At 44.8% G+C, this 16,858-nt stretch overlaps 1 protein-coding gene across 1 annotated transcript in view; it reads right to left on the bottom strand.

Moving 5' to 3' along the window:
- Positions 1-16,858, bottom strand: part of PPM1H (protein phosphatase, Mg2+/Mn2+ dependent 1H) — a 259,966-nt gene that overhangs the window by 121,927 nt on the left and 121,181 nt on the right. Inside the window, exons 5-6 of the mRNA XM_077778812.1 lie at positions 10,850-11,194; positions 1,168-1,280 (exon numbers count right to left, since the gene is read on the bottom strand). Of these exons, the coding sequence (XP_077634938.1) occupies positions 1,168-1,280; positions 10,850-11,194 (458 nt within the window). The remainder of the gene's footprint in view (positions 1-1,167; positions 1,281-10,849; positions 11,195-16,858) is intronic.

Genomic DNA, 16,858 nt, shown 5'->3' with positions numbered 1-16,858 from the left:
ATTAAAAATAAACAGACCTTCTAAAACCATCAATTGTCAAACCAAATACTGCTGCCTTGGCAGTGCACTCTCCTTTACTTTCTGGGATCTTCTGTGGGAAGACTAGGAAAGGATGCTGAACTGGAGGGAATGAAGACTCCCTCAGGCTGTCCTGCTTTGTGAATAGAAGGCAAAGTAAGGTAAATTCCTCCCCTGCTGCAAGCCTGAGTCAATCTTCCACCACCACTGGAGGTTAACAGGGAAGGGCAGGGAGTGGGGACAGACCTGGAGCAGGGCCAAGGGCAGGCAGGGATGCTCAAAGAGGCACATGACCCAGAGAGAGGGGACTGAGGGACCATAGACTGCACAGGGGAATCACTCATCCTTTAAGGACATCTTGTGCACAGTCTAGAACTTTGATTGCTTTTAAAACAAAGAGTCAATCTTTAGCAAAGAGCCAACATATGTGGTTACCAAAGGGGGGCAGACATGTATGTAATACAAATTAGAACACTTTCCACAAAGTCTATAAGTTTAAAATTCCCTGCGTTTAAAGTAAGGACACATTAGTTATTTAAAATAAAACCCAAATGTATCTTATTCCTGATAATACTGGATAGATTAGGGGTTAATCATAATCTCTTGTCCAAAATTCCTTTCAGCTGAGCCGAGAAAAGACGAGACTATAGCCTCTAAGGACTTGTGCACAAAGGGAGAAACGCATGGGATTCTGGGAGGGGACCAAGCAAAGTCACTGAGCATAACTGGAAACAGGTATAGAGTCCTCCCCGGTCCCTTGCAAACACTCTCTTCCTTTAAAGCCCTCTCCTCCTTGCACTCTCCTGTTTTTATGCCTCTGCTAGGCTTTTATTGCAAATCAGGTTCTGAAGTCAAAAAACATTTGTACACTACCTGCTTAGGTTAGCCACAGGTATTAACCCCAGGTATACAGATCAATCACAGGTCTATACATGATCTGCTACTTGGGGCGGGCATGAGACAGCCTGAACCTCTTACTACCAGCCTGATGATTCGTCTTAAATGCATTTTATTCAGATGGAGAAGGACCCTCTTTCTCAGTATCTAATCTAAAGCAGAGTTATGGTATTTCCAATCACTATTTTAAAACAGATTAAAAGTATCAAAGGCATGAGAGATCGGGAAGCACTGGACGGAGAATCTGCTCACCTGCTATCGCCAGCATTCGCCACATACAGCTTCCCCAAGAGGCAAACCACAATGAGGGCTGTACAGCCACCAGATATATTATACGAACTCCTCTCTCGTTCTATTTGTAGGTCCTGGAGAAGAAAACAAAGTTAGTGCTGGATTGCGTAAGAACTCGTATCAAAGACGTTCTTAACTTCATTCCCTTGACAGAGCCCTTGGAGTCAGAATGTGCTTCAAAGATGGGACAAGAAAATCTTTAGTGCTTTTCTCCCACCTGAAGAACATTTAATCATGGAGGTCACCAGCATAAAACTGTCGTCTACTAGCCCATCTGCAGACCAGAGACAGGAAACAAGGGTTGGCAAACAGATCTAATCAGAACAAAAAAACAAGAAAAAGAAAACCAAGTGTATTCAATAATAAATACGCCAGCTTGTAGAGAATTTAGTCTTTGTATGGGCTGCCTGACCTACCATGTGAGAAATACAATGAATGGACAGGCTGATAATGCCAACTACTTGGACCTGAGCAATGTTTTTAACCCCAAAATCTCCAATAAATAGTTTCTTTTTACAGCCAGATAAGAGAAGTGACTTGAGGAACTATGTTCTCTCTTCAAAGCAGGCAGGAGCCAACCCTCTGTCTTACTCATCAAAGAGAGACGCTTACAAACCCTGATCTGACTCCATCGTCCTAAGCCACAGATTCACAACAAATGTGTGTGTGACACACATTCATAGCAAGAGCCAATATTCATGGAGCACATCTTCTAGGTCAGGCAGGGCACAAATCACTGTACAGAGTCTCAGCTAATCCTCACAACCATATTACTAACCTTCATGTTGGGAGGCAGACGGGCGGGGGTGGGGGTGACTTGTGCATATTTACCTGTTTGAAGTTTGGATTTCAATCTTATTCTCCTCCTCCAAAGCCTATTATTACCTGCCCTCTATAAGCCCCTCCCCCCTCACCGAGAAAATTCATAACAGACCAAGACTTCTCTTGACAGATAGGCATCATCCAAGACACATGTCTCTGTGAAATTCTGGGTTAGTGACAGAAGCATGGGTTCTATGACCCCCGAAAAACATGAGTGAAATTAGGAAAATAAACTGAATGCTGACTAAAATAATGCCAAACAATCTCATGGTAACCTATGGTTGAGGCAGAAGGAGGGAGAAGGAATTTGTGATTCTTAGAAACCCAGTCACAACTCTGCTGCTTCAACCAGCCTTCTGCAAAAGAGGGAGATAATTCAGTAATCTGGCATTTGTCAGCAAAGGCTTGGCTCCAGAGGACAGAGGTGGTTAATACAAGGTCAGATAAATCACCAGTGAAAAACTGGAAACAGGGCAAGAGCCTGAGCCAAAGACACAGATGAAAATCAGCATACTGGGAAAAAGTAAGTAGATGAAAAGTACAAAATCAGAATGTGGGAGAAACTAACAAAAACTAAATCTGAGAATCAACTGGGTAAGGGGGAAGGGAAGAGGAAGGCTGAGGAACTATGGGGAGGGAGTGAGAGTGTGTATATGTGGGGCATGGTAGTTTAAAAGGGAAGAAAATTCTAATACAGGAGTGAGCAGACAACAACACTGAAAGCTTGAAGAGTCCAGCGTGAGGACCACCTTCAATGACTGGATTTTAAAAATTTACTCAAATTCTATACAAATTAGTTTCTGAAAGAACTATTGTGAGGATTAAATCAGATGCCATGTGTGAGGGGCTTAGCTGGCCATCTAGATCCTTCCCAGACCCAGAAGCTCCATGACTGGCAGCAGAGACCTCTCTTGCTCACTGCGAGACCCTGAACACCTACGCCAGGCCAAGTAAAAAGATAGTTTAAGAAATGTCTATTGAGTGGGCAAATGAAGAAATACCTTAAAAAATGCCTAGGTGTCCAAATTACCTCTTCACCACCGTACCCTGCCTTGACATGAGAAATGTGTTCCCTGTAATTGACAAAGGAAAAAGCTTACGATGCAAATAAATGCTCACTGAGATGATGGTTAAGCAGGAACCCAAGCTTCAATGCAGATGCAGTGGATTGACAAGAAGGACTGAATGGTTCTCAGAAGCTACCCAGGAGTGGCTGGAGCCCTGAGGGTGAGGAGAAGGCGCAGGAATATCAGCCAAATAGACTGTCACAAGGAAGTGAAAGGGAAAGAAAACAACCAGCTGTCAAAAGTTTTGTCTGCTTAACCTCCCAACAATGCATAAAAACAGAAGCAACAACCCTATTCACAAAGCAGTTTGCAGATGCATGTATTCCCTTTCTTTTGCATTTAAATAAGGAAAATAAAGTTGATGATATGATAGATAGATATTTCATCAAATATATCAACTGGTGTATCAAGTCCACATTCAACATGACTATACTACTGTTTTTAATATACTGTAAGGATCTAGTGGGGCTAACAGAAAGTAGGTTTTCATATCCAGAATCAACATTTGTTTGAAAACCTGACGTCTGAATGAAAGACAATTTTTATTAAAAAAAAAATCCCTTGAGTACCCAACGGCTTGCATGCTATACATGGAGTGGAGTGTGAATAACGCCTGAAAGACTTAAATCACTCATGCAATCCAAAAGAAAATGCCGTGGTACACAGTCCAAGTGAAAGCAGCACCGTGGCAAAAATCTCCTCTGGGACTCAGACAAACAAGTTCATTCTGCATTGCAGATGCGTTCTGTCCCACAGTTAACATCACAAGAAATTCAGATCAAGAAATTATTTCTTAAAAATAATCAAGACAAGAAGTGTATGCACAACACCATGATTTTCTGCTCTAACAGAATTCCAACTATTTGCCTTTCATCTGGAGGAAGACGCTCCAGTTAGCTTCCCCAATTAATCCCCTGCTGTTACGTTAATAGTGTGATTCAGTATTTTGTTCTAATTGATTTCATTCTTTCTTTCATCTTTTCCTGTATTTCAGCCCTCTGTAGTTCCCCCAGGATAAGGAATGCTAAATTTGGCAACACTGTCACATAAACAGTGGACTAAAGTCTAGCTATGTTTTGTCCAGGAAACTCTGCTAATATGTTCACCCTTCCATCACCCCCTGCCATTTGTGTCGTGATATACATGTGCGTGTGTGCACATGCAGATGCCCTCGCGTGCACACACACGTTAATTATGCGTGTGCTCTCTGGGGTCACAGTGACTAGGATATGAAAATGTGTTTCCACACACTCCATCCTCCTGAAGGATTCGCTGACATTAAAATACACTCTTCTATTTCTTCTAAAACTGGGTGTAACTAGAACATATTCTAAAAATAATTTCTTCCCCTCCCCTCCCTAGAAGCCAAAATAGCACATTTATTTTTTCCTACACCACCTACTCCTCTTTAAAAGATGTTTCACAAAATATTAGCACTGAAAGGAACATTAAACGACCATCTGCATGATTTTTACTACCAGATCAAACACGATAAATGAAGTCAATAAGGATATTTACTGCTGAATTAACTACCCATTTTCTTCAAATCCTCAACTTTTCCAATTAGCTTAAGCTTCCCAAACTCTACATTAAAAACACATTAAAATGTAGAGTTATTATTATTTTGTAAGCCCTCACGTTTGGGTATTTTTTCCAAAAAAAAAAAAAAAATCAATGAAATCATGGGAATTACTGCTCATTGCTTTGTCCTAAACAAGGACCAATCAATCTAGACTATTTCCCCATTTTAGCTGTCAACAAGACTGAAGACATAGCTCTAGAATAACTTGCCAGCAAAACACATGCATATACTGTCATTTCTTTTCAAGTATAATCTAAAAGGACCAATTTACACACTCAAAATATTCAATTAACAAGATAACTGTTTTACTTGCTCCCTCAAGGGTCCTGCATACCACTCAAGACCATCTTCTGTTTAGTAGGGCTGATCTATCCTGTGTTATGTCTGTAAATAGTATATTTAAGCCAGGTTTATCTCTAAATCATAAGAACGGATCCAATTTTTAAACACTTGGGATTTTATTTTGCTCCTTTTTGTTTCAAGGGAGGGTATGGGCAATGAAGGGAAATAAGAGAGATGTGTGGAATGAGACTAATTCAGCAGGAAAGAACTGCAAGCAAGAAAATATATTGCTCAGGATGGTTGTAATTTGGTTTGAAAGTCCCAGGGATGATGCAACTCCAGGATCATTCTTTGTTTCTTACTAATTTCAGGTTGCAAAAGGACAGCAATATGAAACAACAGAAGGGAGTGAGTGTTGGGTAGTTTCAATAGAACTTGGCAGCTCCCCATAGATGGGTTAAAACGCGGCTCTGAGCACATTGCTAATAGTGTCAGTCACAAATAATATGATTCTGCATGGTTTCTGTATCTGGGTCTGATTTTGGTTTATTCTGGGAACAAGCCAATCTGTCAGCCAGGCAATGAGGAAAGAAAAAACCAGTACTGCCTCATATTGCCACCTGCTGGCTGTCCATGGAATCACATACTCATTCCTTCTAGGAGGAACTTCCTGTTCTACCAAAACAAAGACAAAACAAAACTCTAGCTTATTAAACACAGAATGACATGCAGGTCCATAACTTACCACGAATATGCTAATATTTGAAAAGACTAGGATTTACAAACCATAAATAAGCTTTCCATTTATCCTTTTTTTCACCATAGTGAAATTATGGTTTTTACAAGTAAATCCAAGCTGAGTGCTATTCCCAATCATGAGCTCAGTGACAGGAGAATGTATGGTAGTTCTATAACTGAAAACATTGCCATTTTCTTCCTTCCTAACAACCAAACTTCTAAAGTATTCTTCGCTATGGTGATGAATCTATATCAGCACTGAAAAGGAAATAGGGCAGAATTTCTTAAATTCCTCCTGCCTTTGTCCAGAACACAAATCCTATAGCTGGCAGGCTAAAAGGCTCATCACTGCTGACTTGGTTATGATTCCTTAGAGAGCAGCGGTCTCCCTCAACTCCACCAACAATGGAAGTGATTTCCCTCATGAGTCTGAAATGCTGGCTATGCAGCCCTGTGTGGGGAGGCTGTGGAAGCAAGAAGACGGACTCCAAGATCTACAAGTCCTTATCTTATCCACATGCTTCATCCTGGGCCCAGCTACAGCCTACACATAATCAGTGGCATATCTCAGCTACTCAAGTAGGCATCATGACAAAGCACTGTGGGGAAGCAGAATTGAAGTCAGTCAGAAAGTTCCTGAGATTCTGGTCCTTTATGGTTCATTTTCCATAGTGGACACAGGAAGAACGGACTACACAGCCTTCTCAGTGTAAAGGAAAATCCACAATGAGATACAATAAGGGGGCCAAAGGGCAAACGTGCCTCAGCAGGCAAGCGCAGTAAGTATTAGAGGCCAGGGGTCAGAGGTCACCCTCACCACAAGCCGCACGCTGCGTCGGGCAACCGGAGGATCAAAGAGGAAAGGAAAAGTAGTGCCCTCAAAGAAGCTTACAGTATTTGATGAAACTGTTATCGTCTCCACTTGTTCAGAGCGTTTTCTTCACTTCCAGGAGTCTACATTTTGTGACGAGGGCCTATTTTTCCTGGAAAGAAGTACTATTTATTCTGACTTGGGGTTTCTAAATCTTTCACCTCACCCTCTCCTTCAGATAGGTATCAACATGTCACCACCCCATTTAATGTTACTTAGAGCATCAAAATAAATGAGATATTATATATCTCTAGATGCATATAATGTGTGACTACAAATGCCGCCACACCTATAATCTAACCTTTTATTTCCAGCCTCCCCTGGTGTCTAAAAGAATGCTAGCTATAAAATAGAAGCTCAATAAATACCAGTGATTGAGAAGGACATTGGAGAGAGAGAGAAAGACCGAAGGCCTTTGATTCTATGTTGCCATGCTGCTGTAAATAAAGCAAAACCCCACGTGAATGGCAAGCTTTGCCTTTAAAGATACTGCAAGCTACTTCTGAGTCTCAGGAAGGGTAGCTGCAAAGATGTCGTAGTAAGGCAAATGTGAGGCTGAGATTTTTAGGGATGAAAAGTGTGAGGGAAAGTAAGAGAGCCACAAAGCTGAAAGAACGGAATCTTATTTAATACTGACTTTTTGGGGCACCTGGGTGGCTCAGTTGGTTGAGTGTCCGACTTCGGCTCAGGTCATGATCTCGCGGTTCATGGGTTCGAGCCCCGCATCGGGCTCTGTGCTGATAGCTCAGAGCCTGGAGCCTGTCTTCAGATTCTGTGTCATCCTTTCTCTGACCCTCCCCTGCTTGCTCGCTCTCTCTCTCAAAAATAAAACATTAAAAAAAATTTTTTTTAAATACTGACTTTTTCTATCACAGAGGATCCGAACAGCACAGAACCTGCAATACTAAAGAATACGGAGAACCAGGAAAGCTAGAAAGTGGCTGGCTACTGCGAGGAGAAAATTTAGGGATGGCGGGGAAACTCCTAATGTGCCCCATTCCACAGGCCAGAGGAGAAGCCACGAAAGCCAGGCCAACAAGAGAAGGAAATCGGCTGCATGTTGGGCACTTCAAAAAACCAGTTTGCCTCCAAACACTGACTTTCAAAAATACCATATCGAGGGGAACCTGGTGGCTCAGTCAGTTAAGAGCCTGACTCTGGAGTTCAGCTAAGGTCATGATCTCACGGTTTGTGAGATGGAGCCCTGGAGACAGCTTGGGACTCTCAGTCTCCATCTCTCTCTGGCTCTCTCTCACAAATAAAAAATAAATGAACAAATAAATAAAACATTAAAAATGTAATACTGAAAAAAGGACTAAGGAACAAGTATTTGATACGAGTTGGCAATGGCCTTCCAGGCCATTCAATTGAAGGTACACTGTATGATTTCTGTGTTGTGAGTTGTGAAGTTCACCCCAAGTAACTTAATGTTGAAGTCAGGCACATTTCTATAACACTGGGGTCAAATTTTCCTTGAGTCCCTGATGAAGCAAAGAAAAACAAGAGCATCTCTCTGTAATTAGGGTAAACACAAGCCATCATCCAGGCAGAGACACTCTGAGACTAAAAGGGATAGTATATTAATAATTATTCTGGGCCAACAGGCATCACCTGGCTCAGTCCCTAGCAGAACAGAAGGCAGGGCCACTCTACCAAGCACCCTGCGAACCAAGGAATGACAAGTCTTCTCATTTAATAGGCCAACCACATGGGGCAAAGTCCAGGTAGACCTCCAGCATGCTAGAGACTAGAGAAACCGTTTGGCAAACACTTAAGAGTGAAGAGGAAGTCGCACGTTGTCAGGAACTGAAAAACAGATATGGCTTAAAGCCAAAAATTCATAACACGGCACACCAGGTCCTCCACAGGTAGGTTCAGACCGCCTCTCCACTTCATCTTACATCCCTCATTCCTACCCGCGACAACAGCTCGCTGCCTCGGGCCTGTGGGGGTTCTCTGATGTAGTTTCCACAGAACCAGCCTCCTGTTGTTCAACCTGCATCACTCCTCCTCACCCCCATCCCCAGCATCACTTCCCTAAGGAAACCCACGGAACCCCTTCGCTTCAGCTCTTTATCAGGCTCCCACGTCACCCTGCGTTTCCCCATTCAAGGCCCTTCCCACTCATATTTCACTCATCTAACACTTGCCTTTGCCTAGTCTGTTCAGTGCTCTTTTCCCAACTAGGCTTTGCATAGAGTTAGTTCTGATCAAACATTTACTGACTGAATGAATGAATTGGGAAGGTGAAATGATCCTTTTGCCGGCAACTAAGTTTCCAAGGTAAAAACTACAGGTAATATACTGGTTAGTTAAAAGCAGAAAAAATTTAAAAGAGAAGAATGAGGCCCTTGACTAAGTACTTTTCTGAATGAGCCTCTCATTTCAAGTATAGTGGTTGCTGGTACCCCTGAGGCATTAATGGGCAGAAAGAGCGGGAGACCACTGAGGAGGCCTACCTCAAGGTGACATTGGCCTCTAGTGGATAGAATTGAGAATACAGCAGTTCCAAGTAAAAGATGCCCTGTGGCAGAAGCAATTACAGAAGGAAATGAAAAACCCTAAGTTTCTTTAGCTTTTCACTTCTATCATGTAAGCTGATTTTTTCTCCCATGAAGAGAATAGCCTACTGTCACAGTTTTTACCTCAATGAAATATTTAGCATTCTGAACATCAGTGTCTAGAAACACATTCCCATCAGAGCTCCTGTGACAGCTGGTGAGGGAGATTTTATACAGAGCCCGCGCAGGAGTCAATTTTACTACCTTGATTCCTTTATCCCTAAATAATCTTTTCCAGCTTCCTGGTGGTTTTCTCGGGATTGGAGGCTACCAGACACTCTTGAGAGAGAGATGCTTTTTACACCACCGGCTATTCTAGGGTAAATACCTACGTGACAAGGAGAGACGCACACTGACCAAAGAAGGGATGGGTTAAAGTGAGGACAGGGTGCAAACGTGAGGTGTGAAGATACGAAGCATTTTGCCTCTTAAGCAAATCAGACGGGGAGGCGCTGTTCAACATCATCTACAGTTCTCTCCTCAGCACACAGTCTGATTTTGGACTGTGCGCTGGGTCGCGCTCCATTCCACAGGGGTGCTCCTAACCTCTTCCTGCTCACTGAACAGCTGGTCATCACTTTTTACTCCCCAGGTTTTAGGATAATACAGCACACTTGCTCTACTCCCATCTTTATAACATCTTTGCACATTCCTGGCTCTTTTCTTGCATGCAGGCTGTTGCTCAGGAAAGAAAAATCTCTGGAACCACAATAACTGCCTCAGGAGAAAGTGAGCTCAGGGGTGCCTGGGTGGCTCAGTCAATTGGTTAAGCATCCGACTTCGGCTCAGATCATGATCTCACAGTCTGTGGGTTCGAGCCCTGCATCGGGCTCTGTGCTAAGAGCTCAGAGCCTGGAGCCTGCTTCATATTCTGTGTCTCCCTTTCTCTCTGCCCCTCCCCCGCTCACATTCTGTCTCTGTCTCTCTCTCTCTCTCTAAATAAAAGACATAAAAAATTAAAAAAAAAAAAAAAAGAAAGTGAGCTCAGAGAGGGAAAGGGGGTGGCAAAGAGGTGTGGTCCCCCACCAGGCAGAGGGACAACAGGGGACACTATGAGGGCAGCTGCACACTGTCCCTGCATGTGCTCTGAGGACTGAGGCTGAGAGGGAAGGAGGCTGAATTCTTTAATCAGAGACATCCCAACTTAAATGTACAAACAGTCCATGCTCCCCAGTAAAATGTAAATCTCAGAGAGTGGCCTCGATTCCCCTCCAGCAGGTACAATATATTTTTTTTAAGCATTAAGAACCACATGCCCAATCATGGTAAAATAGCAGTTCTCAGATCAGATTTATACAGGAAAGGTACTTCTGAGCACTTCATTAAAAGCTGTTTCCCCAAACACCTGTAATCCCTACACGTGTAAAACAGATGGCAGCCACGCTCACATTTCAATTAAGTGGAACTGTACCACCAGCTGGCATCACAGAGTCTGCAGAAAGAGATGCAATCCTAGGTACATTTTAAAAGCCCGTTAGCTCATACACTATCCCTCCCTTTCACCGTTTTAATTTTTGCCAGCACTCAATGCCAGGCACCCTGTCCTTCCGCCAAACCTCTGCTGAGAATGGAGTATCAAACGGAGAAGTCCCAAGGGGAGTCGCACAACAGGACGGCAGGTCAGAGACCTGTCCTAGGGAACCTTCTAAGGAACGTTTTGGTTTAAGTGAGGGCCTCCACCCCAGACCCCTACCCCCCTGGACCCCTCCACGATACCTACCATTTCCTTGAATGCACTTTCAAGAGCCCCGATGACCAGGCACTCATGCGGAATCTTCTTCTCGGTAAAGAAGCGCGTCGGTGGGGTGCTGGGGGAGCCCGGGGCCCCCACGCCCCCACGGAGCGAGGCTGCGCGGGTCAGAGTCCGGCTGTTGGCGGGTGTGTTCTCGGGCTCCTCGCCCAGGCAAGTGGGCGGCAGGACGGCCGAGTTCTTGAGGATCTCCACGATGTCCTGCAGCTGCTCCGTGATGTGGTGCTGCAGCAGGCGGGAGGCCACCACGGCAGCCCCAGACCCTGCGTGACCATCAAACAGCGACCAGTAGTGACAGGAGACGCCTTCTGATTCCTGGGGGAGGGAGGCGACAGGGAGTGAGAACCGCAATGGCCACTGCCCCAGAGTCACACTGGAGCAGCAAGGCACGGTGCATACCCTTGGTCATCTGTCTTTGGTCAACGGTTGAGGGGGCAGGCGGTGGAAACATGGCAACGAGATTCAGAGAAGCGTCCCAGACTTGTCAGTGCTGTTACCCACCCAAGGGGTGAGCTGGTCCCTGCCTCTCTGCCTAGGGGAGGAGCCCAGCCTCCCATGCGAGCTCTGTCAGCACTCTAGGGCAAGATCCACTCCGGTCGGATGCGCTGGTGTTTGAGCTAGAACTCCACGCCAGACCTAAGTCTTTAGGAGCCCAGCCTTAACACACAAGCCTCACTTGTCTTCCACGACCCCAGAACAACCCTGGCCTGGATGGCCTGGGGTCTCTGGAGAAAGTTAACCTCCTTTTCCAGGTTCAAGGGGAAAGAAGTAGACCCATTTTTCCCCTTCAGAGCCTTTTCACTCTCAGATAATTTTGCCCCATCTTCTTTGCTCTACATCCTGTATTTTTAGAACATGTTTTTTCCTTAGACACCCAGTCTAAGAGGCAGCCAATTCAAATCTCCGTATTTCCTGTCTCCCTCAGTTTCCCAGCTGGTACACAGCATCTTTGTTTCCTTTTCGTACCCTGAAGCTGCATGTCCTCATGGCCCCTCATCTACCATGGATTTTGTCTGAGTTATTTCTAAACTATTTCACATGAATGTTTTTGAGAAGCATGTTTGAATTATATGTACCTAAGATCTTAACTATAACATCAGTCAGTTAAGTGTCTGACTCTTGATTTTGGCTCAGGTCATGATCTCATAGCTCCTGGGTTCAAGCCCCATATAGGGCTCTGCACTGACAGCATGGAGTCTGCTTAGTATTCTCTCTCTCCCTCCCCCACTCATGCTCGCTCTCAAAAATAAACTTTAAAAAAATCATATAGAAAGATAAGAGCTTAAATTAATTTATTAAATAGCTAAGGTACATAGGTAATAAAACAGGTAGGGTGCATATAATATCCACTTTGGACTACTAAGCTTATCTGTAGCACAGCAATAAATACTGAATCATTTTTCTAGTTCAAGTCATTCAATAAAATTCTTTTGGTCTATCCTAGAACAATGCTAGAAGACACTCTATAGTTATGGTGACATATGCCACTACTCCATGTGTGCCCTTTAAATTTTGCTTTCATTCAATTCTGTACCATGTGCGGAGATAAAATAGTTGTTTTTTAGTCAATAAATACCGAGTGTTCCCTATGTGACAGGCATAAAATGGATATTGGGGATAAAAAAATTGGCTGAAAGAGATATCAGACATGGTCTGAACGTAATGGTCTGAAGACAGACACTGATCAAATGATCACACAAACGTTAAGATCACAATTCTGCTGGGGGCACCTGGGTAGCTCAGTTGGTTAAGCGTCCGACTTCAGCTCAGGTCATGATCTCACGGTTCGTGGGTTTGAGCCCCGTGTCGGGCTCTGTGCTGACAGCTAGCTCAGAGCCTGGATCCTGCTTCAGGTTCTGTGTCTCCCTCTCTCTCTAACCCTCCCTTGCTCATGCTCTCTCTCAGAAATAAATAAAGCATAAAAAAAAATTCTTTTTTTTTTTTAAAAGATCACAATTCTGCTCAGGGCTACAAGGAGAGATTCTTAGTGCTGTGAGGCCAGCTTACAGAGGGGCACTTTGGAGGAGGCTTCCTGGGGACAGGAGTGCTAAGCTAAGAGCTGTTTGGAAGTTCATAAGATAACAAGGGGAGAGGAGAGACCACCAGGCAGTAGAAACAGCAGGCGCCAAGTTCCTGTGGTAGGAAGGTGCATGACAATCGAGAGGAGACTGAACCATGGCCATGCGGCTGAATAGAGAAGTGAAGCAGGAAAGGGGAGGGGGGAAGAGATGAGGCCAGAGAAGGACGTGGCAGCCAGACCACTCAGTCCTTCCAGAACACACAAAGGATCTTGGCTGTAGCCTAAGAGTAACAAAAAGCCATTGACTGAGCTGGGGATGACACACCTGATTTATGTTTCTAAAAGATCACTCAGGCTATGCTGTGAGCATTAGAAGAGTGAAAGTGAAGATGTCAGCCAGAAGGTGAAGAACACCCTAAAAAGGCATTCAAATTCAGGCAGTAACAACTAATGAATGACTACAAGCACCATACAACAGAGGAATAAGCACTCCCACTCAGAGGGCAGTAGAAAGAACAAGGACGTCAGGATTCAAAGATCTGAGTCTTCATGGCATCCTCAATGCCAATCAGTGGGAGTGGGAGGCAGAGCAGGGTCACTGGCTGTGTCACTCCATCCCTGTCACTTACCACCCTTGGGCCATGGTTGCCTAAAAAGTAAAGGGCAGGTGATGGCTATCTTACAGGGAGTGGGGATTTAGCAAGGTTAAATGGTAACTTACGCCAAGTGAGCAGCTATGTAATACATCTCACTGATGGGTCACTGCTATCGCTACCAGAACAGTATGATCATGGGGAAGAACTTCCGTTCTTCACCAACTTGAGAAGCTTCCCTAGAAGAGTCCAATGCCTCTGCTAGCCGCAAAAGTCCAACAGTCGGGAAGTATAGATCCATGTGAACTGGGGGAGTGGGGGAAGAAGCTGGACCCTGAAGACAGGCTAAGAAGAATGTGGATGGAGTGAGAGCTGATACGGCAGCCAGCTGAGGAAAATACCAGGAGGCTGAGGTCATGCGGCCGCCTCTGGTATATGCTCACCTGGTGTCTACTCTCCCTTCTTCCTCAATACAGATTCCGCTACAGCTCCCCACCAGCCCTGACCCCCTTGCAGCTTTGTGTGCTCACATGATGCCATGCTGTCCAGTTAACTCCAAGTAGAAGGCTCCTGGGTGGGGCTTCTGGGAAAGCTATGGTTTTCCTGATAAAAGGGACGATGCAGGTGGCCTGACCTTCCCCCCTTCCTCTTGCCTGGGTCACAGAAGCAATGCCGGGAGGTAGAGTAACCCTCCTGCAGAAATGGCTGAAAGCTGTAGCTCAATGTGGAGGGACTGGAAGTCTGAAGGAGCCCGAGCCCTTGGGGCCTCATTGGGATGGTGCACAGGCCCTCAAGAGCCCGCTTCTGGGTTCCTTGTCATGTGGGCTTCGTGACATTTTGAGAAGCCACTGTTGCTAGTTTCTGTAACAAGAGCTGGGGACATGGAGATGAAAGGATGTGCGTGTTTATCTAGTATTCTGGGACTTGGGGCATGGGCGGCAGGAAGGAGTGTGAGATAAGGAAGGAAGGCGTGCGTGCGCGCGCGCGCGCACGCACACACACACACACACTCAGAATCAGAAGTAGGTAGAAGTGGCTATCCACCAGGAATAAAACTGAACCCCCTGGAAAATGTTCTGAATTTAGGGCATCTGTGGCTCGAATGGAGTCAGTCTATGAATCTCTATTTTCACAAGCCTCTGAAATGTAGCATTTCCTCTTATTATGAATGCAAGGCAACAAGGCACAGTGGGGTGAGCAGTTCCTTGATTGGTCACCAAGAGAAATAATGCACGGTCATTCCACACATCCTGAATTATTGTTTATGCTTGTCCTTACTTCGCAATGATAGCAGTTATTAATCTTCCCACTAGCTCTCGTCATTTGCTGCATTAGTAAAGTACCTATTGTCATATTGCATCCTCACAACTAGGGAAAAGTGGTAAAAGAAAAGGATTTCTTGCTTATCATATCTAATTCCCCAAATGTCTTGAGGCTGGCTGGGAAAAGGACACACACACAGTCCTTCTGCACCTGGTTCAAGTGGAAACTCAGCAAACTTATCTTTGAGGAAGCTGTGGCTGGAGCCAGCAAGGGATGAAATAGGAACAATTGTGTCAGTGTGCGGGTACAGATTCTGTTACACCCAAGTATCATGTTTCTAGAGTCATGATTTGAATCAAAGAAGATCAAACCCTATGAAATAACAATGCTACTGTTTTTAATATCTATTTTTGAGAGAGGGAGAGGGAGAGGGGGGAGAGTGAGTGAATGAGTGAGTGAGTGAGAAAGAGAGAGAGAGAGAGAGAGAGACAGCGTGAGCAGGGGAGGGCCAGAGAGAGAGGGAGACACAGAATCTGAAGCAGGCTCCAGGCTCTGAGCTGTCAGCACAGAGCCCAATGCAGAGCTCAAACCCATGAATGATGAGATCATGACCTGAGCGCAAGTTGGTCGCCTAATCAACTGAGCCACCCAGGCGCCCCAATATTACTACATTTTTTAAAAAGCAACTGTGAAATTTTTCTGACAAGTAATCCAGCCATTTCCTTCACCAAGGCAAAGCGTTCTCTGAAGGCATTGCAACAACAATCAGCTGACAAAATATCTGGGCAATTTTTAAGCAGTCAAGAGAAACCCTGGTTTGGGGCACTTCTTAGGCAGGGCCCACAAGAGCTCAACACCCTGCTTTCAAGAACACCTTTGTGCAGGACTTTTAGAAACTCTGATGTAGCTAATTGTTAACATGCAATTAATAACTTTCACAGCTAAAACTTGTAAGACATAATTTTTTCACAAAGAAAGTTTGTTTCTTACTAAAGACTGAATAAATCTAGCCCCTGATGCAGGGACTACCTCCCTCCCTCCCCACCTCCCCACCCCCCTATCTCTGAAGGCAGGGCCGTACCACTGAGCTTTTATAAAGCTCCCCAGGGGAATCTAAAGAGGGGCCAGAACTGAGAACCCCTGCTCTAACAGAGCCGGGGCCACTAAACAGTGAGGAAACCCTCATCCCAGTCTTACACCTGTCATTAGGTGTTCGTGTGACCTTGGATGACAGTTACATCTCCCTGAACTGACCAGACCCGCAGCATCCAAACTGTTTCTGGGCTCTGAAGTGGGATCTTAGGGAAGAGGAAGTTCAGTAGGTGCTAAAATGATTAGTCCTCTGACTATTAATTCAACCAGAGGAGCACAGGATTTATCAGTTATAAACGTCAAGGTTTTTGCAAAAGACAAAAGGCTTCATCTGTTTAAAACCATTTTTGAGAGGCACCTGCGTGGCTCAGTTGGTTAAGCAGACAACTTTGGCTCCGGTCATGATCTCACGGATCAGGAGTTCGAGCCCCACATCAGGCTGGCTGCTGTCAGTGTAGACCCTGCCTCAGATCCTCTGTCCCTCTCTCTCTTTCTCTGCCCCTTCCCTGCTCATACTCGCGTGCATTAAAAAAAAATTTTTTTTAATGTGTATTTTTGATAATGAGAGAGAGTGTGAACAAGGAAGGGAGGGCAGAGAGAGGGAGGGAGACACAGAATTACAGATAGGCTCCAGGCTTTGCACCGTTAGCACAGAACCTGATGCAGGGCTCGAAAGCAGGAACCGTGAAATCATGACCTGAGCTACCCAGGTGCCCCCCAAAATAAACATATTTAAAAAACCATTTTTGAAAGGCTTTGAAGTAAAACCAAGTTCATCAAGAGATTTCAAAATCTTCAGTGTCTTTCTCTGGCAGGAAACTTAAAGCAAGTGATACATTATTTGGGAAACTACAACCACAAAGGAGGCCCTCCCCACAGCTCTGAAAGCCTCAGAGATCATACAGTCACAAGAACACCGAGTTACAGGGCTAGAGCACCCTTCCCATCTCTTAACAAACCTGACATGGCTAGCAGTATTCTAAATGCTTTACAAATATTAGCTCACTCAAT

This window comes from Crocuta crocuta, unplaced genomic scaffold (genome assembly GCF_008692635.1).
Source record: "Crocuta crocuta isolate KB4526 unplaced genomic scaffold, BGI_CrCroc_1.0 scaffold791, whole genome shotgun sequence".
In the NCBI taxonomy this organism is placed as follows: domain Eukaryota; kingdom Metazoa; phylum Chordata; class Mammalia; order Carnivora; family Hyaenidae; genus Crocuta; species Crocuta crocuta.
This window is presented reverse-complemented; position numbering and strand designations above follow the sequence as displayed.